Here is a 26,984-nt window from a genome sequence, read left to right on the forward strand (position 1 = left end):
TTGTTATTTAAGAACTGTAATTCTATGTAACACAGGCTTTTCTTTTCAAAAAGATCTATTGGTAAAAACAAACAAAACAAAAACAAAACAAGTAAAAACATGAAAACCAACAGCCCTGCTTGATGTCAGGGTAACTGCAATTTTGTAAACTGTAAAGAAAGGTAGATGATTTGAAAACTTGGGAGAAAATACCACACCTTTACTAGGCCCTCGTGGCTGCTAAAATACTAGCTATAGTATTAAATTGCTTCAGTTATGTTTTTGAGCTAGAACAGGAAAGGTCAGCTCAAATCTAAGGCCCTGGCTTCAAAGAAACACAGCTCTAATGAATTTTTTAAATCTAAATACAATCCAAACTTAATGGCCAAATTAATCCCTGGCATAAACACAGGCCTGTGCGATTTGAACATTTTTAGCTGATCACTGCTACTGGTCTTGCCACAAGTTCCTGTCAGGTAGCAAGGCTTATGCTTGTTACACTGAACACTGTTTCTCTGAAGAGTTCACAAAAAGGAGGCAAACACGCTTTCACTTCTCTGAAATTAAGTTCAAGACTACTGCAGTAAGTGAATTTTCAAAAGTTTCAAACCAGGTCACACTGGTCTGTCTGAATTAATTCAAGGTGTGCTGCTGGTGGAGAAATGTTATGTCATAAGAAAATCTGGTAATTTGGTTTCCTAAACTGCTAGTTAACCCATACTTTGGTTGGGTTGGTCTGGGTTGAGGTTTAAGGGAACATAATGTAAATATGTGCTTAAGAAGTTGTCCCCTTTCCATTTGGCAACAAGTGCACCAGAAAACTTTCTGCATAGCCTCAATTCCCTTACTGGGAACAGAGCATTTACAAGTGCCCACATTGAGGTACCCTAGGAGTGCAGTGTGCTTTCTAGGACAGTGAGAATGCAAAAATTAACATAATAATAGTAACCAGCATAACTAAACCAAAGTGATATACATCCAGTGAATCCTGGCCCAATGGAACAGTAAAGGTATAATTAGCCTTTCTTACCTCTTAGCATCTAAACTAAGTGAAGGGGAAGAATAGAAGTGCTTGAACAACATAAGGGCACATGCTCTGATAAAACCTTTCTGCTCAGAAAAATGTGACTAAAGCTGATTTATGAATGTTTGCACCTTACATGATCAACTCCACACTCAATGCATACAAAAGCCCACAATACCTCTTAAGACTATCTTATACTGGCTTTGTATTACATGATACATCTGTCCAAGATGTGGGTCAATGCAGAATCAGAAATGCTGGCTTGGCAAAAATCTTTCCAAGTCAGAATTTTCAGAGAAATGTTCAGAATTTTCATGTCTAGTAACTGGTATACATGAGTGAATAATCCAGAATGATAGCCTTTCTGCACTTCTTTGAAAGCTCAAAGTCTTTCTCTTTTTTTTGTTATTTGGAGAATAAGATTGGAATGGTGAACTCCTTAGTTCAGTGTTACCAATAAGGAAAGAGCAATTTCCAGGATAATCTGTGCACTGGGAGAAATTAGATTTACTATGTTTCATCTAAAAAAATACCAATGAAAGCAGAAAGAGATTAAAAATTTGAATCATCAGAGTGGGGCATTTCTGTATTATCAGGAAAATTATATTCCAGAATGTGCTTCTTGCCTTAAATAGATTGCAATAATTCTTTGATATCTACTGGTTCTATCACTTCTTTCTTTTCCTTCTGGATACCTTACCTAAATTCAATTACTGATGTAAAACTCTGTCTATATAGAGTTTCTCAAGTCAAAATTCTGTATTGCACTTCTATAGTAGAAGTCTCTCCTTGGCCAAGAATATCACTGAGGCAAGACTTATCAAAAATTCATTTTTCATTGTGGCTTTCAAAACATTGCATTTTGAAGGGTTTTTTATAAACCATCTTTTATAAAGCAATATAAAATATGCTGTATTTCCCTTGCTTGTTTCAACATAAATCAACCCCCAAAAAAGTTTCTTCAGCTCTTTACATTGTCTGGCCTTGTTCATTTGTAAGCCTGCAAGTTTAATAAAGACTGCTTTCCCTGTGTAGAAAGAATATTCCATTTTACATGGAGGGAACAAAGCAAAGGAAAACAAAACCTACATTTTAAAAGCAACGGTATATCTCAAAAATGAATATATTATATGTTGATGGGCAGAGTGTCCTGTAAAGCAGCCAGTAAGTGCTTTGGAAGACACTGAGAATATTTCTGGGGTTTATATTGAAAAATAAATCAGGATTTTTCTATTAATTTAAAAACTGTGTGGAACTTCCTTAACACTGTACACTTTTGTGAAGGTCTTGAATGTGGTTCGGTCAATCCATGCATGTTTTCCACGTTGTCTTTCTTTCTCTCAACTTTTAACTTTTCAGTGCCTATTCAAACCCAGTAGTTTAGTCAATCAGAGCTGTAATGAGGAGAGAAATGAAGGCACAGTAGCTTAGAGTTCACTTAGGAGAACAATATTGCTTTCTGGAGGGAAAGATGTAGTACTGCTAATCCCTTGGAGTTCTTGCTACTCAGATCTAGGGAGTGAACTCAGGAAAAAGCCACTTATTTGATTCAAGACCTTTTCTCAGTTACTTGCAGTATCATAAGCCTTTTGCTTGATCACTCATTTCTCAGACTTTACTCTCCTTATGGACAAAAAGTAGATGCCATCTTACTCACAGATGTTTTTTCCTGAAATGAATCATTAGTTTAGCCTTTTTTTTTTATAAAAATCATGATTGATGTCTATGGACGCAATTATAAGAAGCTAAAATAATTTTATGTAAAACCAAAAATTTTTAATCTTGCTGAGTATCCTATTGCTAAGTTTAGTCAAAGGCCACTGATAACAAAGGACAAAGTAGTCTGCTCAGCAAAAGCCAAGATGACTGTTGGCTGACTTATTCAAGAACAAACACTCAGAACTCATTCTTCAGACAAGGCCTAACTCCATTAGGCTGTCATAGCACCTGCCTAACTCTCAGTCATGTTAATGAAGCTATCCATATGCTTATAGACAGGCACAGCTTAAGTAAACTGCTAAATCAGGGAGAGCAAGCCTCAACAGTCTTTGGCTCATTGAGGTTCTGGAGGGTCATGTTTGCATAAAAGCAGTTCTGAGGAAGAACTTTATTCCTTAGCCACACGACTTTCTGTTTATTTGTGTATGTCAAAATTCCAGCTTAAATGTATTTTTTTTTCCTCTCCAAAAATCACAGACAAACCCAGAAACAGTGCTGGTTTGAGCATCAGTTTGACTACAACAGTTCCTTTAGATTTGAAATGTGACATGATAGTAAAGTAAAATGAAAGATGAGTCCAAAATCACTTTATGAACCTTGGCCGAGGTGTGTTTTTTCTGCTGAAATCCAGCATTACATTAATTTTATTTGATTGTGCTTACTGCAAGTATTTCCTACAACTCTACTCAGAAACTTCTGGAAAACTTCAGAAGTTCTCCTCTTTTGGAGAAGTAGTCCAGGACTTGTTCTGTAGACTTATTAGTCATAATAAGGCAGCTCCTAGAATCTCCAGCTGAGATGCAAAGCTCACTGTGTGCCACATCCATGTAGTAGGTGGGTCAACTTTGAAACCTTCACATACTTTTATAAATACAATGCACATATCTGTTTTATGTTCATGGATAGTTTTGGAAATCTGTCACCTAAAGCATTCAATCACCTGACAAGATTGTAATAGTCTGCACAGCCTTTCTGACAATAAGTATCAATAGTGAAGTCAGGAAGTGGATTCAGCATGTAAACAGCATACAGATACCAGAATGTAGCACTGAGATGGAGCTGTGTGCTTCCACAGAGGTGCTCAAACAGTAATTAAACACTGAAACAACAAATTTGAGCTGGTGAAAAAGTGCAAAACCTTGTTCTTGGAATATCATACTAACATATTTTTGTATTATGTGACAGCATATTATAGCATAAGATAAAAATGTATTTAAAAACTCACTAAAATATGTTAGGTGGAAAAGCATTAACATAGCATAAAAACATTTTATTAAAAAAAAATTCTCCTAAATATAAATACATTTTGCTGCTTCATTCTCTGGCTTTCCCAGAAAGTCACACTGGGTCCCTCTGTAGGTAATCTAAGCAAGGCAGTGGTTGGGGCAAATTAAGATGACATTTTCAAAGTAGTTTTATTCCTTGAGTCTCTCCTTCTGATTGTCTGTTTTGAAGTCTGTTTGGGTGAGCTGCAGTTTTTTCCACAGATTTCAATTTTGAATTATGAATCAGTCCTCAAATAGCATTTGAAATAACTAACTCAAAGAGCTTTTGCAGGACGATGCATAGACATATGGCAGTTTCCTGCAAGAGATTGCAGCAGTTTGTGTCCATCTCTTCCTTTTTTTCATGTTTCATGACATGAAGATAATAACAAATGACTGAAAATACCTACAGTAACACTTGTACCACCTCAAAGCTGTTACAGCCCTCAGTACTCTTTGCCAGCATAATAGTCTTCACTATTCACCAGCCCATGAAATCACAAAGCATCTGTAAGCCACACTACAAAACCTGTACCTGACACAGGTGTTTTATCTCGAGCTCAGGGCACAGATTTTATGAACATCTACTCCAGCAAATTTGGGGTGTATGAATTGTTTCTGCTGTATGTGGTGATTTTAAATGAACAATGTGCAGTAGTAATACAGGATATACCACCAGGGAGACAATACAGTGGGGAATAATCCCACAGACTCCTCTCCAGCAATGTGCCTCCCCACACATTCTTGATGCTTGGTCTGTAATAGTCTACTCTGACCCTGATTTTGCACAAGAACTTACTTCCAAGAAACAGTCATTTAAGGGGATGCAAGCTACCTGTAATATGAATTGTTTCAGTGGATACACAGTAGTTTTTGCTTACACTGGCATGCTCAGAAAAGGGCATAAAGATTCTTGTCTCCGTCCACTGTAAAATATGCAAAAAATATCAGTGTCAGATAAATCAGAAGGTGCTCTGGCATGCATGCTTCACTTCTGCTGTGAATCTCAAGATTAAGAAAAAATGACCTGGCAATGAAGCAATGACTTCTTTAATCAATTAGTTTACTTATAATCTTCAAATACATCAAATAATTTTATTTAAAGGAAAAAGAAAGAGGATGCATGATGCTTATTACTTTTATCTTCCTCCGAGGTCCAATAGTTACTGTGCTTGCAATTTATATACTGTAAAGTATAGAATCATAGCATATTCTGATTTGGAAGGGACCTATATGATATCAAATTTTGGGAGGTTCTGATCCAATAAAACTCCTGCTGGTCCCAAAGTAAATGAACAGAAACTTTGCTGTCATTGAGAGGTTTTACATAGTGCAAAACCAGGGAAAATCAGACTTACAATTCCTGTGATGGCCTAGAACTAGGTCCCTGAAAGCTGCTGGATCATGACACTCAGAATCATAGAATCATAAAATTGCTAAGGTTGGAAAAGGCCTCTAAGACAACCAAGTTCTATTGTCAACCTAGCACCATCACCATGTTCACCACTAAACCGTGTCCTCAAGTGCCACTTCAGGATACTTGCACCTCTCGTTCTTTTGTTGGCCTTTGTTTCTTTCACTAGAAGCCAAAGTGAATTGACTTTGATATCCCTCTCCATGGCGTTCACTTCATCGGACAGATAATGGCATTTGTTTTCAAATGAGCCACACGTTACAAAGAATCTCAAGTTCATCTGCTTAATAGGAAATGTATCTGAAAGAATCCCGTAAATTAGACTTAGATTAAAACTAAATAGAGCTGAAGTAAAACAAAATGCAGAGAAGTACAGGTATTTTCTCATCACAAGCGCAAAAAGTTGCTTTACCTGCTGCCACAATTTCTGAGGTGTACATCAATGCTCTTCTCCTTTTTAAATCAGGGATTCTAATAACTTGTATTGAAACATGATCATGGAGATACAACATTCTGCCATATTCTGGTTTAAGTTGTGCTTCTCCAACACAAAATGTGGGTTTGCCCACAAATGTATTTGAACAAGAGCCAGTCATTTCGGGTGTATGACTTTTCTGTGCACCCTTTAGAAGTAAATTCCTTCTGTATCTCTATATACTGCCCTCCCACTTCCAGGGGTCATTTTTTTCCCCTCTTCTTTCTGATTGCTGAATTTCATTTCTTTTACTGTCTGCAATGGTAAAAGATTATTTATTGGGCTTTTTTAGACCCTTTTATTTCCTCCCCCCTTTCTGATGGAAGCATTAACCTAGACAGTCATGAGGACATTGTAATTTTTCCATCTACCACTTGGTAAAAGGTTTATCTTATGGATAAGAAAGTACTCCATATGCCAAAATATTTGTAATTTCAGCTCTAAGTAAAGGTGACTCTTTTAATACACATCATACAGTCAGAATTAGTTGTTATTATCTTGGGTAGTCCCTTAATAGAGACAGCTAACTGACTGGGTCCTGAAATTGAAAGTGTCTATTTTTTATTTAGGATTTAAATATACAAAATAAAAAGCACAAAATGAGGACAATAATCTTTTTGTAGATTTTTTAAAAGCAGTAAATCCACACTTAGAGAAGAAGATAAAGATAATAAGAAAAAAAAAAGCCCAGACAACAATAATCAGTTAAACACTAAAAAAAAAAAAAAAAAAAAAAAAAAAAAAAAAAAAAAGAGGAGAAAAAAATTTATCCAATTCAAATGGTGAGGTAAAGTACTCTTTTATGTTCCATTTCACGTCCTGCAGGAACAATAACATTCTTTTGAGAATCAAAATTGAAATCTAGACATTTTTAGCTCACAGGAAAAAATGTGTTTTGATTGAGCATTTATATGAGATTAGAATTCTTAAATATCATTCTAATTATCCACATAAAAAATAATCTTAGAAAGACTTTTGAAAAGTTATGTGAATAACAGTTACAGAACAAATTGTAAACCAGAGTCTAGTGCAATCAGGCCCTCAGCCATTAACAGAATTTCAATCAGAGGAAGGCAAATCCTGCGCAGTGTAGAGGAATGGATATATTAGTAGCCAGATATTTTTGTGCCCCTTATTGTCTAATTATCTCAAAAACAATAGAAAACGTATCATGTCAAAATAAGGAAAATGAGAGGCGAGACAGGGAAGAAATAATTATTAATATTATCAATCAACAGGAAACTGAGCATCAGATAGACTAGGGGTTTGATTGTTAGTGAAACTCTAGGAATAGCATGAAATATATCTCTGAGGCACAACAATAGCAGAGTTTTGTTCTTTGTGTTTGCTCATTATGATGATATGTATTCATTACTGACCACTATTTGCTATAGGCTTTGATCATTTCAGTGCTGGATGTTTCCCTGGCTTCAAGGAGGTGTGGGTGGAAAAGGAGTCAGTTCTAAACTCCACTCACTCCTACTCTTTCTTTATTTACTTGCTTCTGAAAGAACAAGTCGAATACCTTTCCCTTCTTTTCATAATCAGACTCATCATCTACTATTAATTGGTTTATACACATTAAGAAAGAGAGTAGGTAACTGACTTCAAAAACAGACATGATGAACTCTAAGTCCTTCACTCCATAGTCTCTCCTTCCTTTGTATTGCCATCAAAGAAGAGTAAAATAAAAATCCATCATTTTTTTCCAGGTTCACCATGGTGAGTCTGTTTCTGTCCCCAAGGATTTTGCATTATATGTTTGCTCTATCCACTTTACAAGCAGTTATTTTAGTAGCTGGTGGGACCTCCAATGGCAGACTATCCCCTACACTTGCTGAAGGATGACAACAGTGATTTATTAGGTTTTTCCTTTTCATAACTACCATGATACTGTAATGAGCAAGTATTCACTTCACACTTCTCTTCCTGATAGTCTACTGGTATAGATCTGTGGTTTTCTTTTAATGTCTGGTTCATTAGATGGTATAAATGTGTGTAGCATTTTTAGCTGTGGTTGAGGAAAGCAGGGAATTTTGAGGTTAAGGTTTATTATGACTGTCATGTTCAGGAATGGAGAGCTATATACTATTTCTGCTCTGAGTGTCTGCACATAACTCCAGTTGACACTGGAGTTATGCATTTGTCTGAAAGCTGTTTATCACTTTGTGAGTACTTTCTGTTTCTAGGGGTGATCAGAACAGAATAGATCTGAGTACCAATTATTTTGAACCTCCTTGAAAGTTTCTGTGCAGCTTGGTTAAAGACATGATAGCACAGTGTCCTTTACTGTATTTTACATAGCAACAGGTAATAGTTCTGTCCCTAAAACCACAAACAGAAAAACATTAAGAATATTCAACACTGTCATTTATTATGTAGAGGGCACTATACAGTTGCCCTCCCCTGACACTTGAAATATAAGTGCTTCATAAGGGAATAAACCCCTGAAAGCTTGGTTGCAATTTACTTCTTTACTTCCTGCACACAGTAACAATGATAATTGAATTGAAAAGCATTTTAAAATTCATAAATATATAAGTAGCCATTATCTAGTGGAAAACATATGTCTGACTATAGGACCTGATCCACTACTCAGTTACTCCAATTTTAAACTAATGTAACTCGACGGTAATCAATGAGGGGGCTGTTGAGCAACTGAAGTAGCATAAGGCAAATAACATTTTTAGTACATGTGAGGTTCTTTTTGCTTAAAAAGAAGGCTAGCATTTCATTGTGTGTTTATTTTGGGAACCTTAAACCAAATGCCCAGAAAAAGAGGCACTCAGAATAACTGGGTACTTTTAAAACCTGCTTCTATTATGACTGACAAAAAGCTGGGAATATTTAGCTACATACTTTTGTTACAGGGGGAAAAGACATGCTGGGGTTTTTCCTTTTTGTGGAGTAGAAATTAGTTGTTAAAATAACCAAATGTAGCTGATCAGTAATCTAATAAGAAAGTGATTTCATCTGGAATTTGTTTTGATGGTTAAGACAAAACTTCATAGGTTGGTTAATGGAAAGTGAACAGGATGATCTTTATATCTTCATAAATGCAAACAGTTTAAGATCAGAAGGAGACCATTAGAGTCTTCAGCCTCAGCTATTTTCTCTTCAATTTAACTCAAATTATCTCTGCACTGAGCAGACTTGAGTTTGGCTGAAGGGTTTTTTTTTTAAAAAAAAGGCATCCCACCTCAATTTTTCTGAAAATCATTGACTCCTGAAGTGTTAATCATCACACTGTGTATTAGTAAAGCATGTGTGGAAAGCAGAATCATTAATTCGCAATGCTAAGTTTATATAAAACTAACAATCCTCCCCTGCTGCTCTCCCCAACTCCTATGCAAACCTAGCACCATAACCTAAGGGATGAACGTAAGAGAACACAAGGCTCTGGTGTTATTTGCACCCTTCTGATAGTTAAGCTTTTTGTGGAGGGTCTGCTGTGGAATTTCAAAGACAATAAGCAAACTTGCACCAGACAAATAAAGTTGCATTCCTTTACATTTTAGATGTGAGACATAAAACAGATACAGTGCTGTTCAATCCTTTATCAAGGTGACACAACCCCAGAAAGCTTTGATGTTGTCTATTGCAAATCTCAGGAGAATTTGAGTAGGAAACAAAATCTGATGAGTTTGACTTGCCTTTCTAACTACATATATTCAGAAAAGGTTTCTGTACAATTCTCTTCCCCTCTCTTTATTGTGTGGTTTGCTTTGTTTGCTTGAATTTAAAACTGCTATTACGTGAAAGTGTTGCAAGTATAAATAATTTAGAAGATAACTCTGTGGGGATACTAATAATAAGTCCCTGCTTTTTCTAATAGCTACTCATTATGGTTCTGAAAACTGGCATTCAAGTTACACAACATCACCGTGTCACAGATATTGTGGATGTTGACAATAAAATAATTTTGACATCTTTTTAATTAAGTGTATTTTTCTTCTTTAAAATGCCCCTTTTGTTTGCAACTGATTTAAATTCTCTAAAAATACCCACAGGCTTCTTGAGTACAGAGATTGATGGACAGGCAGATACATCCATCTGGTTTTATCTATCTTAAGTGTGCAGATGTAATACTTTTCCCCAATAAGAAGCCACAACGATACAATTATCTATCAATGAACATTTACTTCTAAGGGAAATCTAATCAATTAACAGAAGTTAAGAAAGACAAATGTACAAAGGTAATAAGTGGTTCAAACTCAAACAGTCCTACTCTGTTCTCTCTCATTTAAAGAAAAGAAAAAGCTTTTAATGGGACTTCTCTTACTTTTACCTCATCATTTTATAAATTGCTTTCCCAACCCTTCACAGCAAAATAGTAATTTTAAGTAGGCCAACATCGAGCTCAGGTTTTATGCACTTGGTGGTAATGATAGTGGAGATGCCCCTTCAGACTTAAGTCCAACTGTTGAGTCTTTTTCATTATTTTTATATTTTTTATATGGTCCCCAGTAAATGAATAGGTGATGTCAGTCTGAATAACTGTTGCTTAGAGAAATCAAGCTCTTTATCATGCTAACCTCATCCTGGGATCTTTTGAAAAGTCATAGGGCAGGCAAACACTGTTTAAAGCAATCATAAGCTATTGCCTATTTCATACTCCGCACACAACAGAGAGGATTAAACAACTGATGGCATGTAGAGGACATCCTCTCACAGAGATGCATGCTGTTTCAGGACTTGGTTCTTTGGACTATATAATGGAGAAAGATATTGATTATAGATAATCATAAACTGTTCAAAGCTACATTTTGGGTTTGTGGTTTGTTTGGGGGATTTTTTAATAAATATTGCAGACATTCATCAGAACTACATTGACATCTTCTGTTCCAAAGTGTAGCTGTGTTGTGATGATTCTCAGAGAAAATGATTTAGATGTTAAAGGATACACAGTCTATTCAAACAGAAAAGAACTCAAGAACTGAAAGTATCACTTTAAAATACTGTGGAAAGCTTCACACTAATGACTATTAGAGTTAAAATTACTGATGAGATGGAACAAGCCACAGCTGCAGCTACTGCAGATTGCTTGGCTAACAAACTTACAGTAAACAGAGTATTCTCTAAATGAAGTTCATGTTTAGTATCATTTTATATATATGGGTTTATAACCTGGCAAACAAAATTGACAGTGAACCCAGAGCAACATTAATCTATCACACATTCTTAAGTATGAGTTTTACTTCTTGATACTCCTCACACATTCATTCCCACTGTCCCAAACCCACTTTTTCTCACACCTCCAATGTCCACCCCTTTTTCTATGTCCACTTCAACAAAACATCTCTTTTGCTTCTGCCTTCATCTCTTCCCGCCTTGACAATTGTAGTCCCCTTCTCCCAGGACTCTAAGTCATAGTATATCCCCCCTGAATGTATCAAACGCTGGTGCTTAACACACACATCAAAAAAAAAATCACCTCCTACTTCAGGCACTTTAGGCAACCTTCCTCCCTCCTGTTCTGGATCAATTTCAAAATTGTCTTTAAAAAAATGTTGAAACATACTTCAACATAGATGTCTCTTTTTTCCCCCCCATTGTCCTCTTTTCTCACTTGGTCTAGTGCTGTCCTCCCCTCAATCCAACAATCTCAGTTGAAAAATACTTCCTTTCTACCATAGCTCCTATCTGAAGAGCCTTTCTGTATCTAAAGAGCCTTTCTGTATCATTAGCTAGCCATATATTTTCTCCTTTGCCTGTACATACCTCTTAATTTCTCTCCATGGAAACTGGTTTGGGACAGCGTTCATGAAGAAGATTAATACTGTATGGCATGCTTAAGCAGTTATTATAGGTCTGTGCTATATTGGAAAAAAAAAAAAAAAGCATGATCTTGGTAGCACTTGGAATAAATTTGGCAGAAGGATTAAATAGGGCATTTTGGTCTGGATGCAAAACATGCCCAAAAAGATTTTCTCTTTTCAATTTTTATCTGTTTTTTTACTACACTTGAAAATGAAGTGTAGGCACCCATCTTAGCTGCACATTTTTGCATTAGATTTGTCCTAGCAATCAGGTACATGGAACTGTGAAATTTGTGGAATTTCACATTATGATATTTTCATATTTGTTCTTTTATAGACCCTGGTTTCTCAAACTAAAGGAATACAGGTCCTCTAGATTTTTTTTTAATTTTTTTTTTTTTTTAACCGGGAACACATATTATCAGGCATCAAAAATTAGGCAGCTAACTGGACTACTCATTGATTAAGTGACATACATAAAATACAGGTGGATTTTCCAACTCAGGCTTCTGTCAAAACCCATTTGGAGTGCTAAGTTTTTCTTTGCCTATTGACCACTATATTTGTTTTTATTTATTTCACTGACTCAAAGAGCTAATGCACTTCCTAAACATGTCCGAGAACTCAGGTGAGACACCACAGGCTATGCTGTCTTAGGCTAGAATTTACTGGAATTAAAACATATGTGTCATTACTAGGGTCTGCTAAACTTTATGTGATTTATGAAGATATAATGCATAGCTTTTTTCATTATGATGTTGCTAAAAGTTTTGTGGATGATACTATAGTCACACTGGAAAGACTGATTATAACTACTGGGGAAGAATTAAGAAAAGGAAATGAAAACTTAATTCTCTTTTACTAGTCAATCTGAATGGGTTTCTGCATTTGTAGTTTGTAAGTTTTCTTCAGTTTGGACAATGAATTCAAATAAAACATTGCTTTTGTTCTATTTATAGTTAATTTCTTATCAAATTAATTTTTAAATTTTTATGCATGAAAGTACGATGCTGAACTATTTCATTTGAAGATGCTGCCTGTGAATTTGGTGCATTTTTTTTCTTTTTTCCCTGACTTTTTTGTTTGTTTGTTTGTTTCTTTTACATAATATTTCTATTGACCTTAAATTTTGTGTTTCTTTCAATGGTTGGTTAAAGATGCTGTAAAACTTGGCTTGAGCTTCTTATGAAAGTTTTATTATAATATTGGGTTATGGACTAATTAAACCATACTAAAAGACCTGTGTAGTATATTTTAAAAAATATTTCCTCATTAATATATATGTATCTGTTAGATATGTATCACATTTGAGTTGCATATGAGTGTCAAGCACAAACCCTGAAATCTTCAGTTTAAGTTTTGCAACCTCTGAATTTTCCAGCATCATCTAGTTGCTATCTAGTCCCAAGAAGCTTAAGAACTTTTAGTCTACAAACACTTTTTTCCACTGGTGAGCATGCACAAATCTGCTTAGAATGGGATATAATTGAGAAATCTGGAACTGTAGCTCTAGCAGTACCATAAAGTGAGATATTGCTCTGTCCATGGTTATTTTATTATATAAAGGACCTCCAGGACAGAATAGGAACACAAATACGTATACAATGACAAATGGGCAGTAACCTGTTCCACAGCAACACAACTTTCAACACAAAATCAGCCTTGCCTCAAGGGCCCAAACTTCCCCAAGGGCCAAACTCAGCCAAAGTTCTTGTCGTACATCAGCCATACCAAGCTTTACACAAAAGAGTCAAATGGGGTAGAGGGAGTGCTATCCTCAATGGCTCAATGGCTAGAAAATTCGCTTGTTAAATAAAATATATGTTTGCAGGTCTTCTCTTCATCTGGATTTAAATCAATGTCTTAACTGTTCCAATTGAGTTGAGTTTCTCAATCAATGGGCTATTGAACATAATGCTTCATCTTTACTCTTCTTCACTATCATGCCTCTGTTGTTCCCAGTTATTTTGTGTATGTAATGACTAGTTACTAGAACAAAATTAATTAAGAACATGGGCTTGACTGTACAGCCTCTGGTTAAGGCTCCAACTTCAGATGTGTGAAAGTTAAGTGCTGGTTAATTATGGCTGTAAAATTGCTTAATTCGGGTGGAACATCTTCAGAACATGAACTGAAAGGACTTTGTTTACTGTAATGACTCTGTGCGTGATTCAGATACTCTTTTAGAATGTGATGGACCCATGCTCATGTCTGTGTTCCAAATCAAGCAGGATAGGGAGGTAAAACTTGATCTCCTTCTTTCCAGATAAACAGTAAAATAATAATGCTGTCAGCTAAAAAGGAAAGATATTTATCTCTGTTATTATAAGGGCAAAAAGGCCTGTCCTAAGATGTCTGTCTTAGGAAGGTGTCTATCATAGGAATCCTGACAGGACATGAGTGTCTAAGAGACACTCAGAGACTGAGGATGGTTACTGCAGAAAGTAACTGACTGTTAGGAAACACAAATATACAGCAGTAGAAATGATGGTGGAATGGGATATTAAAAAGTAGAAATCTACATGCCTAAAGAATTTAGGCATTTTCAGTGTTAAGTGAAGGCTTTTTTTTTTTTTTTTTACCAAAGAAATGTAGTTAGGTATCTAAGTCCACCTTCTGGTGATTCCTGGAACATCTAAGCAGAGACAGAAAATTTCTTGAGAGCAGATCACCTACAATTTAGGCATTAATGGCAACACCCATTTGCTATTATTGCCTTCTAACTCAGAAATTCACTGAACAATTGGGATAAGATTTACAGAGCCTTTGATGATCTTGATAACAGAACTTGATAATTTTGAAAACTTGCCTTATACATTTGAGTACTTGACCATTACCAGTTTTGTGGGCTCAAATGCAGGTTTATATACATATTCTTAGATGCCTTTACCCCTACGCAGTGTAGGAACAATTAGTGAAATTCTGAAAATTAAGCCTCAACATCGTATCAGTCAGAACAGTCAGAGCTAATATTGAAATCCATCAGCAACCAGTTATTAAAATTATGTAAGATCACACACAGTTTCCAAACTGCTCTCATAAAGAAAGAAAGGTAAATATTAGATAGGTTATATAGATTGGGTTTAATTTCATGACAAGTATCTCAATTGTATGCAAAATATGAGATAGTGGAACACAGTACAGAACTAGCCAGTTTTGACTGAAGAAATACAATTCAAGTTCCTTTCTGTGGTAGGATTTAATTTTCAAATGAGCTATTTTAAAAAAACATTAAGAAAAACATCTCCAGCTACCCATCCTTTAATAGAAGAAAGAAAAATACATTAGAAGAGCTCCCTTTAGCTGGGAAAGCCATGTTGCACAGGCTTCTCCAATGCTCTGCTCTGCCCATAAGCCAGCTGAGTACTGAAATCAGGAGAACCCAGCCTTTCAAATGTTTTAGAAAGAGCAAACCTTCAAGGTTTCAGTCCTTTCTTGTTCAGAAGACAGAAGCTTGTTCAAAAGAGCAGAAAGATAAGAAATGGTATAACATTCACATATATGTCCATCTAGGACCCTTGCAGAGCATCAGCAAGATTTATCACTGACTTGCAAGTTGTGTGTTGCCATTATCTCTGGGGAGCCAACAAGGTAGGCTAGGGAGCAAGACTGAGCCCTGGAGAGAGGAAGGTCAGAAAATATGAGAGCCTGGAATGGGGAGTGATAGGCTGAGGAAACAGCTCCACAGAAATTTTCAGTTTTTCCATCCCAAACCATTTGGCTTACAACTAAGACACAAGCACCCATGAAATATGCTCATATGTAACAAACTCTTTAAAATGTTTTAAGAACATTTCCCCCTGATTCATGTGGAACACAGAGAACACAAGATGGGATGAGAGATAGCAAAAGTTTCACCAGTATGACACTGTATATTTACCTCTTCATTTCAGCATTCTTAATATACTTGTCCCACACTTGTTCTGCTACCAACTCATCACTGTGAAGCATGTGAAGCATGTATTCCATAACATGGCTGCAGTCTCATGGTGTGTATGGTGTTGACACATCTTTAACTACTAAGACATTAGACCCTCTGGTTTGATGAAGTCTTGCCACTGGTATTGTGAAAACATTTAACATCTGTATCTACAGGAAGAAAGATTTACATAAGCAGAATCTCCAGTACCCAGACAAAGCAAAGACCAAAACACAAGGCATATCAGCATATAGGTATGACTTACTGAGAGGTTGTTAGGTGTATCCGGATAAGAGCTATAACTTGGGAAAGGGGGAGATGTATTTACACACAGTGTATTATTTATGCCCATTACTTCTAATTGACTAACTAGTTCTCTTTCCTCTCACGTATACTTTAGTACCCACCAACCAAAGAAAGATGTCTACAGCTAAATATCTGCCAATTATTATGGACTTTTGCTTAATATTCTATTGTTACACTGACAGCACAGTTTTTAATATATCATTTTATACTATCCTGTACATCATCATTTTCCTGCCTCCCTTAGGGCTCTGGCTGTAATAGCTCTTATTTATTTGCACAAGCTAACATATATGCAAAAGATCTTGTAGTCATGATGTCGCCCCCACCACCCTCACCTCTTCCCATCTTTGTTTTTCTAACCCTTTTTCATCTGTTTTTAAAGTTACAGTATAAAGAAATGTGAACACAGCATGTGTGTGGACACAAACCAGGGTCAAACACAGCTTCTCTCCTCTTCAGCAGCATTATACTGCAGCCTTTTACTGTGTCCCATAGGTTTGGGGTTTTAGCTAATAAACTTGAAAACAGATCATAAGGGAAATAAAGGAAAACCCTCTTGCTATACCAATGGGTGACCAACAGCCTGTGTAGTAACAAATCACCTCACAGAATCTGCTCAGCATCTTCTAAGAGAACAAATGGAGCATTGACTCTGGGCTGGCAGTGCTGCAGTCTGGTTAGCTGCATCAAATGCTATTTCTTACTGAGTTCTTGTTCCACCAAATGCTTTTTTTGAGGAGAATCTGCAACAGTATAAGCTGGAGGTGCTTGCAAGTGCATCACTATGTTTGAAACAGAACAGACATCTTTAGGATCCTAGTTTTCAAACTTTCAGTAGTGTGTTTCGATAAATATATTTTGGCTGTGGTTTTTTTTTTTTTAAGTGGGCTCTTTGGATCCAATTTCTTGACATTCCCTGGTTGACAGGTAGAAAAATACACTTTTTTTTTTCCTTCAGATTTTAATAACAATGAAAGAGTGTACATGCTTCGTGGTCAAGACAGGACAGTGGGTACAAAAAATAGTTATCTTAAGGCAAAATTTACTGTTAGGGAAAATGGAACATTCCTTCTGAACTCACAAACTGGTAGTGCATGTGCAGGTTGGTTGTAGATGGTTGCTACAATAAGGCTTCTTTCATACAGGTGTGTTTATGCCCCAGGCTTGCTGGCCACAGTCCATTCCATTTACAGAAGCTGAATTAAACAATAACTACCGCATTGCAAAAAGAAGAAGGAAAAAAAAAAAGGTGAGCGTCAAAGGAGATGCCTGAGAGCTTTGTTAGGGCCAAGAAAAACCCTGTTGCAGTTGTCAGAGCTTGTTGATGTTGCAGAGAATGGCACTTTTTTTTTTCTGCTGGATTTTGTGGTTCTGCCTTAGGAAAGAAAGCAAAATAGAACGGAAGAACAAAGTCCTACTCTATAAATCAGCAGCTGCTCCTTGCCAGATCAAAGGAGTGACATTTTTGCTCCTGGACTACTTGTCCACTTTAGGTGCTTGACAGACAGCTAACAGCTGGCCTGTTACATAGTATAGGAGAGTTGGGCTACATCTTCTTCAGAGTAGATGACAAGCTAATCAGAGATACCCATAGCACAGGACATGTGAATGCACCTTGATCTCTTCAAACATACCCACTACATAATTGCTAAACACCTTTATGCATTTTTGGCAAGTTGCTACTTAGGTAGTTTCCACTGAAAGGTAAAAGGGAGAATTAGTGCCTTAATCTTATTTGATCAGGGAAGTTAAACAGATGTTAAATTTGTTGACAACTCTCCTTTTCAGTCAATTTAGAATTGATTTTAAAAAATTAATATGTTAAATATCGATAAGTTTAAAAATAGATGTAAAGTACTTGAATGTGATATTATTCAAAAACTACACTTTGCTTGGGTTTTTTTTTAAAGTTACCTAAAATGAGGTACCTCAACTCCTGATTGCGTTCTCAAGACTGTTGGAGCCTAATTAATTTTGAAAATCTTTTCCTAGGAATTTAAGATGACAAATTAACACATCTTTAAATGCATGAGTTACTTAAGATTTCAGAGGAGATTTGTTTTCTACCTTTAACATGAGTTTCTAAATGCTAGCAAATCAAAGAGCATGCCAAATTAGCTAAAATTGTATTTAGCATCTCCACAAGACGTATGTATACAAACATGGAATTTTAACGTCAGTAGTAAAAATTTCAAAGTAATTCAGTTTCTAGTTGATTCCCATCTGCAATAAATCAAGCACAGGATGAGGTTAAATGCTACGGCTTGTGTCTATTGACTTCACATTTTATCTGTAAGATATGAATAGCTAAGGAAGTATGTCTGTTTGTCTCCTCCCTTCCTTTCAAGTATCTTTAAAAGATCATTTTTACGATGCGTGGTTAAAAAAAAAAAAAACTTATATGAGCAAGCTGACGGCACTGTCAAAAGAGAAACAGCCTCCTCCGGCATGTGTTCTGTGGTTTCAGGTGGCATGCACCAAAAGGCGCTCGTTTCCCACCAGGAGCCAAGGGGGAATACGTGATGATACTTTTCCAATTAGACTGAGGTTTGCTGGAACCTCGTGAGGAAAACTGTGCCCACCCGCGGCAGTGGTGTGCGCGGAGCGGCGCTCCCCAGGCACACTCGCCAGGCACACTCGCCAGGCACACTCGCCAGGCACACTCGCCAGGCACACTCCCGAGGCACACTCGCCAGGCACTCTCCCGAGGCACACTCCCCAGGCACACTCCCGAGGCACACTAGAAGCACACTCCCCAGACACACTCCGCAGGCACACTCCCGAGGCACACTCGCCAGGCACACTCCTCAGGCACACTCCCGAGGCACACTCGCCAGGCACATTCCCCGCCCAGCGTACCGGGCAAAGGCGGGCCGGGCCATGGCGCGGCCCGGCTCCGCGGGGGCAGCGGCACCCCCGGCCCGGCGGTAGTGCTCTGGCCCCACCTCATGGCGCCCTGCTGCACAGCGGGAGGCCTCCCCTGGGGCCACCCAGGCTAGACCTCGAGGCCAGCCTAGTTCTGCGGCCGGGAGGCATAGCTGTTGCCGGGCCAGCGCTGCTGTTGCCGACCCCATGGAACGGCTGGATGCGGCCTTGGCGCGGGGCTATCAGGGCTGCGGGCTGTGAGGGCTGCGGGGCTGTGGGGGCTGTGAGGGCTGCGGGGCTGTAAGGGCTGCGGTCTGTGAGGGCTGCGGGGCTGTAAGGGCTGCGGTCTGTGAGGGCTGCGGGGCTGTGAGGGCTGCGGGCGCGGGCCGGCGATGGTGCGGGTGCCGGCTTGGTGGGGAGCCCCAAACTGCGGCTGGAGCCTTTCCTTCCCTGCCGGAGAAGGCCCCGCGCACAAACCCCTGCCCCGGGGCGAAGGCAGGGCGGCTGCCCCGGGTTGTGCTGCTTTGAGGGTGCTCCCCGTGACAGCCCTCACGGCTTTCTGGGTAGAGCCAAATCGTTTCTCCGTGCTCCCAAGGAGTAATCTGGTAACCGAGAGTTACACGAGGTGGATTTTCCTCTGAGGTGAATAGGTGTGCGTCTTGCCAATTCTCATGATTTTATCGCAAGGCTCAAGTTGTTTCATGTTAATTCGAGGTCCCAGCTCCAGGAGACAATGGTTATGTGAGAATCTTATCAAGTAAGTTTCTAGATCTTGTGGCTGAGAAGAGCGTTTTAAAAATGTGGCGCAATGACTGAAAAACTCACAAAGTAAACACTGGGAAGAGTGCTGTTTAAATTCCTGATTTTTTTAGGACAGTCTCACAGTTACAGGACGAGAAAAATCATGATTTCCAACAATTGGCAGCTCCAAATGGCAAGACCTATTTTTAGGAAGTCGACCGTAAACATGGAAGATGCGGCAGAAGTCTTTGGGATGGTTAGCACCTGCCTCAGGCTGCCTCAGGCACGCAGTTAAGTTGTTCTCTGTCATCTTCTGGAGTCTTCACCAAGTCGATGGTGACTTAGGTCCTTTGAATCACACCTTTGACAGATGTGAGGTGTCTGAATAAGCTTTAGAAAGTCAGTGTAAAAAGTCCTTAACCCCCCCTTCTCTAACAAGGCTGTCCAAAACTAGGTGAGGCTTTGCCAGGGAATAAACCGACCTGTCCCTCCTGCTTCCTCTCAAAAGCAATTGCATAACTGACTCCATTTCTTAATATTCATGACTTAGGGAAGCCTTATTTAGATGGCTCATTTCCAGGTGACTAAGTCAGCTTTTTTAATTTCCTATAAGGAATGCTGCAAATATGAGTTGGTAACCAGGTGTGGCATAGATTCAGTGAAGCATAAACAAGGGCTTTTTCAACTATTTTTGTACATACACATACTGCCTAAACCTAATTCTGTCAATTTAGAATACATAGTGGAGGGAGAAGTTAAATAAACTAAGATAAATAAATTTTACTTACTCAGATTAAAGGTTAGGTGATAGACAAAGACTGCTGTAAAGGCAGGGGGTGGATATTGATAAAAGTGTTGCTGCAAATTAGTCTTTTCTAATGCATTCTTTCAGAGTGCTCTGAGCAGCTCATGACTTTTAAAATTATTTTTTCTGCTTGGCAAAGAAGTAATTTTCTAGGTTACTTAGGAAAACATATTTTGTGACTAGTTCATTGGTTATTTTCCCTTCAAAATTAGGGCACTCTTGGGCAGCAAGGGATCAGTGTAGCATATGCGCTTGAGCTAAACACTGACATGTGCATAGTCCAAAGACTGAAATATCATTTAGGCAAGGATTTATTTCCCCATCCAAGGTGAAAACACTTGGATTACTCTTTAGAATGCATTCTTAGACTCTTACTCAGCAAAAACATTGAAGCAGGTGCTTAGACCCCATTTATTCTTCAAGCTCAGCTCCCATTTGTGGAGATTTAATAAGAGTTGAGCTTCTCATCTGCACTTGGCAGGTTTATGAAAAATCTTGCAAGACTGTTCCCCTGGGCACCTAAAAAGTTTTTAAAATTATTTTTTTTATTCAGATGGCAGCAAACAATTCTGACTCCAAATTAGTGTTACTATTGTCATTACTTGTATTTTTATTATTTCTGTGACTAAGTCTGTGACAGTGTTCATTCAGTACTTCTGTCCTTTGCAAGTCTAAGAGCAGAAGTGTCTTGGGCTAAAAGTGAGTCAACACGTTCCTTGTCATTAATTCTTCTAAAGAACTGATTGTGAATTCATCTCACAAATTTGTTTATTTCTCTGGTTTTCACATAAAGAATTGAGAACCGATTTATGCAGTGGCTGGTTTGTTAAATAAATTCAATATTTTAGCACCTCATTTTCTGGGATGGATATTTTAAGTGGAAATCCAGATTGAAGACTGACACTGAAGTTTTGCGTTGTACATGGTGGCTCCATGTTGTTCCTCAGTTTCTCATGGGGAGCAGTCTACGCTGCTGGGGCGAGAATGGTTCAGTTTGGCACCAGTTCATCTCAGAGAAAATATTAGACATACAGACAAGTGATGGGAGTTAAATATCACTCTCTGCTTGAGTTCAGATTAGGCCCCCAGTTGGGAACGAGTTATAGTTTCCTGACCATTCATGTACTCTATCCTTCTGAACAAGACCTGTTGTGACCCTACATCCTTACAGTGAATTTTCCATTATAGCCATAAAGTAAAGCTGGAGATTTCTGATTCTGATTGCCAATCAGTACAGTCACTAACAGTTCATTTCAAGAACTGCTCTTAAGCAGATTCAGTTATGGTGCAGTCATGGTGTTTCAAAATATATGTACACTATGTATAAAAAAGACAGTGGAAACAACAATAAAATTATTTTTGAGTGTGCCAGATTAGAAGAAGCAGATTAAGAGATCGCTATTTGCTATTTATTGCCTTTACACTTTGCAGAAATATGTCTCTATGATTTTATCAGAACATTATTTTATTATAAGAATAAAATGTATTATGCAAATTTGAGTTTAACATCATTTTATATGACTTGAGATAAAATATGATAAATATATAAAGAAGATTAATTACAGGACTTCCTATAAAGTACAGAATGCATATTTATTTTGGACAAAGAAAACCAAGTCTCTGTTTGAAGAGATGTGATTAAATGCATATATTTAGATTATATTGTCATGCTAATTATCGATGGTAGGAACCAATTAGGACCAGTGCTACCAAATCACCAGACTACATTGCATATTCACTAGTGCACCTTTATTGCACTACTGGGTTTTGCTGTAAGCAGATAAAAGTGAAATGCCTTGCTTTAAAAGTCCACGTTCTTGTACATTTTGAGCCAGATCTTGTTCATTTGTACTTTCATGAACTGTCCCGCAAAAGTAACCAGAACTACTTGTGTGAGAAAGACAGACTCTGGCTATAGGAAATAGATGTGGCTGCTTTAGCTAGCAATTAAAGAAAAAATACAAGATGCAAAAAACCTTTCGATTCAAATGGCTATTATGTGAATAAGCAAGGTTGGTAATCTGTCATTTGCAAAATGCTGGGAATGAGTTTTTTATTGAGCCTGCTATGTCAATGACATGTATTTCTCAACATTACACACCTCATTTATCATTCTGGAATGAGGACCAAATACCATATGAATGTAGAGTTTGTGAAGGTATTGCCTCACAGCCCTGGAGGCTGATGACCCCTCTTTATCTACGCAGCAGGTAAGGCACAAACAGTGGCAATGTGAGCTCTCTTTGCAGTCCCCTGCCAGTGTGCCTGACTGTTAAGCTGGGGGAACAAAGGAAAGATAGCATATGGATAGCAGATTGTAGGAGCGCTGAAAGAGGACTGAGGAAATCTATGTTGGGTGTGTGGCTCTGCCAAAGATCTCTTGTATGACTTTGGCCTTGTCACTTAATCTCCTTCTGTCTCTGTTCCCCTCCGCAAACAGGGAGAAGGCGTCTCTCCTCTCCCCCAGGCTTTGCCTGGAAATCTGTTCAGACTGAGTTCTCTTGGACAGTGTGCTTGTGAAGCATGGGGTGGAGTAAGACTGAGCTTCATTGGGTCCTCTAACTGCTGCTCTCATCCAAATAATAGGAATTACTATTAACAGCAGAGAAACAAAGAAGTCCATGTCTTTTTGATAGATTTTACTCATCTTTTAAGGCCATTCAATCTTTGCCCTCTGGGTGAAGGGTATGAACAAGGTAAGCAATTAGTGTCAGGAGCAGAGCTGTGAATTCTTCTTTTATAGGGTTCCAGATAATGCTGAAAACAGTGGCATTGGTGTTCTCTTTTTTCACCTGTCTCTTAATGCCTTTTGAAGACATTTGTGCCTAAATAACATCAGTGTTTCTGCAGCACAAACTGAAGTGCTGTGTAAAAGGCTGTATTTTGCTTTACTTAGGCCCTGGATATGGCTCTCTGAGGGATTCAAAAACAGTCCTCAAAAAACGTAAAGGCTAGGGCAGGGACTCTGTTTTCTACGTCTCTATTATGCACTGTGCATATTTATGGGGCAGTATAAGGAATAAATAATAATGCACAAACACTGCATTCTATGCCCTTGTCTACCAATTGTGCTGATGCATTACATGATGTAGCTACTGCTAGTGAAACTAGGATTCCATTTTTAGCTTCACCTGAAATGTATGTCTGGTTTGCACCTGCAATCTTGCAAATATAAATAATTTAATGTGTCATTTTTCAGACATACCCACTGGTGGGTATAACTGATGCTGTTTATGAACAAGATTTTTCAGAGGAGCGATAGAAATGGAATTTCAAATTTACCTGGATGCCTAAAGCCTGTTCTCCTATGTCTTTTCAAGTATACATCACTGTATCTTCTCTCTAGATGAAGTTGTCGCTGGTCTAGAGGACATTGCTTGCACCTGCTCTTATGCAGATATGCAAAAGAAAAATGGAGAAATAATGAAATCGGAAATCAAACCCAAGAGCTATCACTTCTTTTTTTCTTTCTTTTCTTTTTTTTTGGTAGGAAAACAAATATGGAGTACTCTCTTTTAGGGCTTGAACTCCCATTTCCAAAACAACTGGTGAATTGCCTCTAGGTAGAGTTTGCAGTGAAAGACTGGCTTTATTCACATCAGCAGGATAAAATAAGGCCATGCTCCTCTGGGAGTCAATGGCTGAGCAAGATGGGGTTTTCAACAACCATCCCAAAGGCTTAGTCTGTGGAGACTATCAGACTATCGAGTATGTAAGGCTGGAGCACAGTATCCCAATCTCTGTGCTCAGAGGTAAAGCAGATGTTACCTGAAACCCTTAAGGATGTAGAATTTTCTTAATGCTCTGCCTTGTTGTGCGAGCCCATTGAAAGAACACTTCAGAGGGCACCCATTTCTTACTAATGTAAACTTTCTGAGGAGTATCCAAAGATATGACCTCTGGGTGAACCTTTAACCTTCCCCTTAATTATTTGTTTGAAGACAGTTTGGAGTTCTCCTGCTGAGAGCTGAGGCCCATAATGCTTCGCAGCCCTGTGAGCAAGGGTGTATATGCAGGGAAGTGAAGAGGGACATAAATAAGGGGACCACCAGATGTAAATAATAAAAGTGGTTGGGGTTTAAATAAAAAAAACCGAAAGACCAATTTGGTTTTCCTGAAGACTGGCCTGATTGAAGAAAAGGGGTTAGTAAGATGGAAAGTGTGTGCGTGTGTGTGGGGGTGTTTCTGTGATTTTTTACAGGCCTAAATAAGTGTTCATTCCATTCTTTAAAACCTTGCCATCTGTATACACCATTAGAAGCTCATAGGAGAAGAGAAAACAGTCTTATCAGGCTTTCCTGTTAATCTCTATTGGCCTTAACTTTAGCTGATAAAAGGCGTGCTGGATGGAGGAGGTTCAGGTCAGGCTCCATTTGGTCAGCACAGCAACATTACTGGAAAGTAACTCAGCAAATAAGTCCTATCGGGGACCTTTGTCTCTGAGGACGGAAACACACTTCAAAATCACAGAACTGGCAGTGATGCCTTCACTGTGCCACAGTCAGAAGGGAATAAACAAATATATTGACTGTGTCTGAGTTTTATTTTAATAGCTGAAGTCATGACTAATTCTGAGGCAGGATGACATTTCTGACAACCGAATGGTACTTTTCCTAAAGAATAAAGAATGTCTTTTGGATGTAAACAGAAAGATGCAAAAGAGCCCTTTAGTGTTACTTGTAGCATTTATGCATCTGTCTAATGAAATTTCCACCACTGTGATTACAGAAGATGCAATCGAAGGTGTGCCACCGTCCTTTATTATCTGCGAAGGAATTTAACCAGAGGGTGGGAGGGAGTGAGGGAAGCATGACAAAAGGCCTTGCAGAGTTGATGCTATATAAAGGCTAGCAATTTACTAAATGAGCAGATGAACTTAGTTTTCAGTTAGCTGACTGAAAGACTTTGCTAGGCGTTGGATCGGGCCCAATGGCAATTATTGGAGGCTGTTTTGGATGATGGGCATGTTAGTATTTCTGAAGAGGATTAAACGCTAGTATTCGACTTCATTAGCACTCCTTAAGGGTCACCAGGCGAAAGCCTGAGCTGTGAAATAGCACACAAAACCTGCACGAAGGCTCCAAAGTGTTCTCAAACACAAAGAGAAAGGACAAAAACAAGTGTGGCTCCTGAGTGATAGAAAATTGCCCTGTTTTCAAAAATATTTTGTGAATAGGCAAGTTTTGAAATTATTTTAGGGAAATTAATTTAGCTTAGCTTGTGCTGATGTGGATTGCTACGCATTAGCTAATAAGAAATATGCAAGCACTTATTTTTGGATTACTAGCAAAATTAAATCCAGGCTCTGCAGCCAACTAACTGCCTTTACCAGTGCTCAAAAGCCTCGGCAACCACCCCAGTTTGAGATTAAAAAAAAAGGTTATTTTGGGCCTAATATTAACCACATGTACCTGTGACTGGGGGTTTCTAACGAGTTGAAAGGTGCCTGAGTTGAGGGCAGGCAGGCGGTCGCCTTGCACGGGGTGTCCCCGCTTGGACACAGAGGTGGCCCCCAGCTGGCACTGACCTCCAAACGACCCTTGCCTTTACAGGCTCCAACTGCAGGAGTTGTAGAAGAGCAGAAGTCTTTCTGGGCCGGCACTTATTGCTGCTGCGCTGGTGATAAAACTTCAGACAGCCTAATTGATGGCTTTGCTGACCTAACGATACCTTGTGAAAGCACGGAGTGGCAAAGCCTGGTCCTCATTTATGGCCAGCTGCAAGGAGAGCTGGATCCCTAAGATGGAAAGGGGAAAAGAAAGTCTCCCAGCCTGTGAACTTTAACCAGGATCTGAGCCACTTAGAAGAAGTTAAAGAAACAATTGTCTTTTAACACAAGTTTTCGGTCACATTTACTTGTTCAAAGCCTTCTGGCAAATCCAGCTTTAAGCTGGCTAGTAAGATAAGCGTGTTACCAGTTACAATTTCTGAGCACTTAGAGGAAAATCCTTTTAAGTGAAATTATACTCTTTTTAAAAAGCAACGTGAAGCAAAACACATTTCCACAGCACGCTAAAATCCTGTCACTTTTAAAGCAGAGGTGTTCTCAAAACAGAGAAGCAAGCTGATGAAAGGACTTCTATTCTTTGTATTCTGTTGCAGGTTTATTAATGCCAGAAGAAGAATAGTACAGCCTATGATTGACCAGTCAAATCGAGCAGGCAAGTTCCAAGTAGTATCTGTATTCAAGTCCCACAGGCGCAAATCCTCATCAAGTTATTCTTCAGGAGTCCCATCACCTGGTAAATAAATGCTTCAACCAGGCATTCTGGGAGATTATTTTTTTTTCTTATGTCCCCAGAATTCCGCTGTAGGAAGCAACTTCACTAATTGGTGCTAATTGGAGATTTCCCACCCTGACTCTACTGAAAATGCTTTTTATTTTCTCTCTGAATTGGTAATTGGGTACAAGTAGTAGTGCCACAAGCAGTTTGTTTGACTGTGAGCTCTTGAATTACTCATTGCTTGTCTGCATCCAATCAGCAGGACAATCTCATTTTCTTGCTACCCACAACTCCTTGGTGTATGCATTGCTTTTACTTCTGGAAGGCGAGCTGTAAAACTCATTGTATCCATTCATTTGCTTTGACTATTCACAATACGCTACTAATGTGGCATGGTACTATACTGCCAAAAAATATTAAAAGATTATTACTTTTGTTTAAGAATGCACTAGATATGCTCCCAGTGAAACATATGATTTTTATAACAAT

General features: G+C 38.4%; 1 protein-coding gene across 4 annotated transcripts in view; it reads left to right on the plus strand.

The window, feature by feature from the left end:
* Positions 1 to 26,984, plus strand: part of MEIS2 (Meis homeobox 2) — a 174,108-nt gene that overhangs the window by 141,150 nt on the left and 5,974 nt on the right. For all 4 annotated transcript variants that reach the window (XM_077180374.1, XM_054634026.2, XM_054634024.2 and 1 more), the window contains one exon: positions 26,374 to 26,432. In XM_077180374.1, the coding sequence (XP_077036489.1) occupies positions 26,374 to 26,432 (59 nt within the window). The remainder of the gene's footprint in view (positions 1 to 26,373; positions 26,433 to 26,984) is intronic.

The sequence above is a fragment of the Agelaius phoeniceus genome, chromosome 6 (assembly GCF_051311805.1).
Source record: "Agelaius phoeniceus isolate bAgePho1 chromosome 6, bAgePho1.hap1, whole genome shotgun sequence".
Lineage (NCBI taxonomy): Eukaryota > Metazoa > Chordata > Aves > Passeriformes > Icteridae > Agelaius > Agelaius phoeniceus.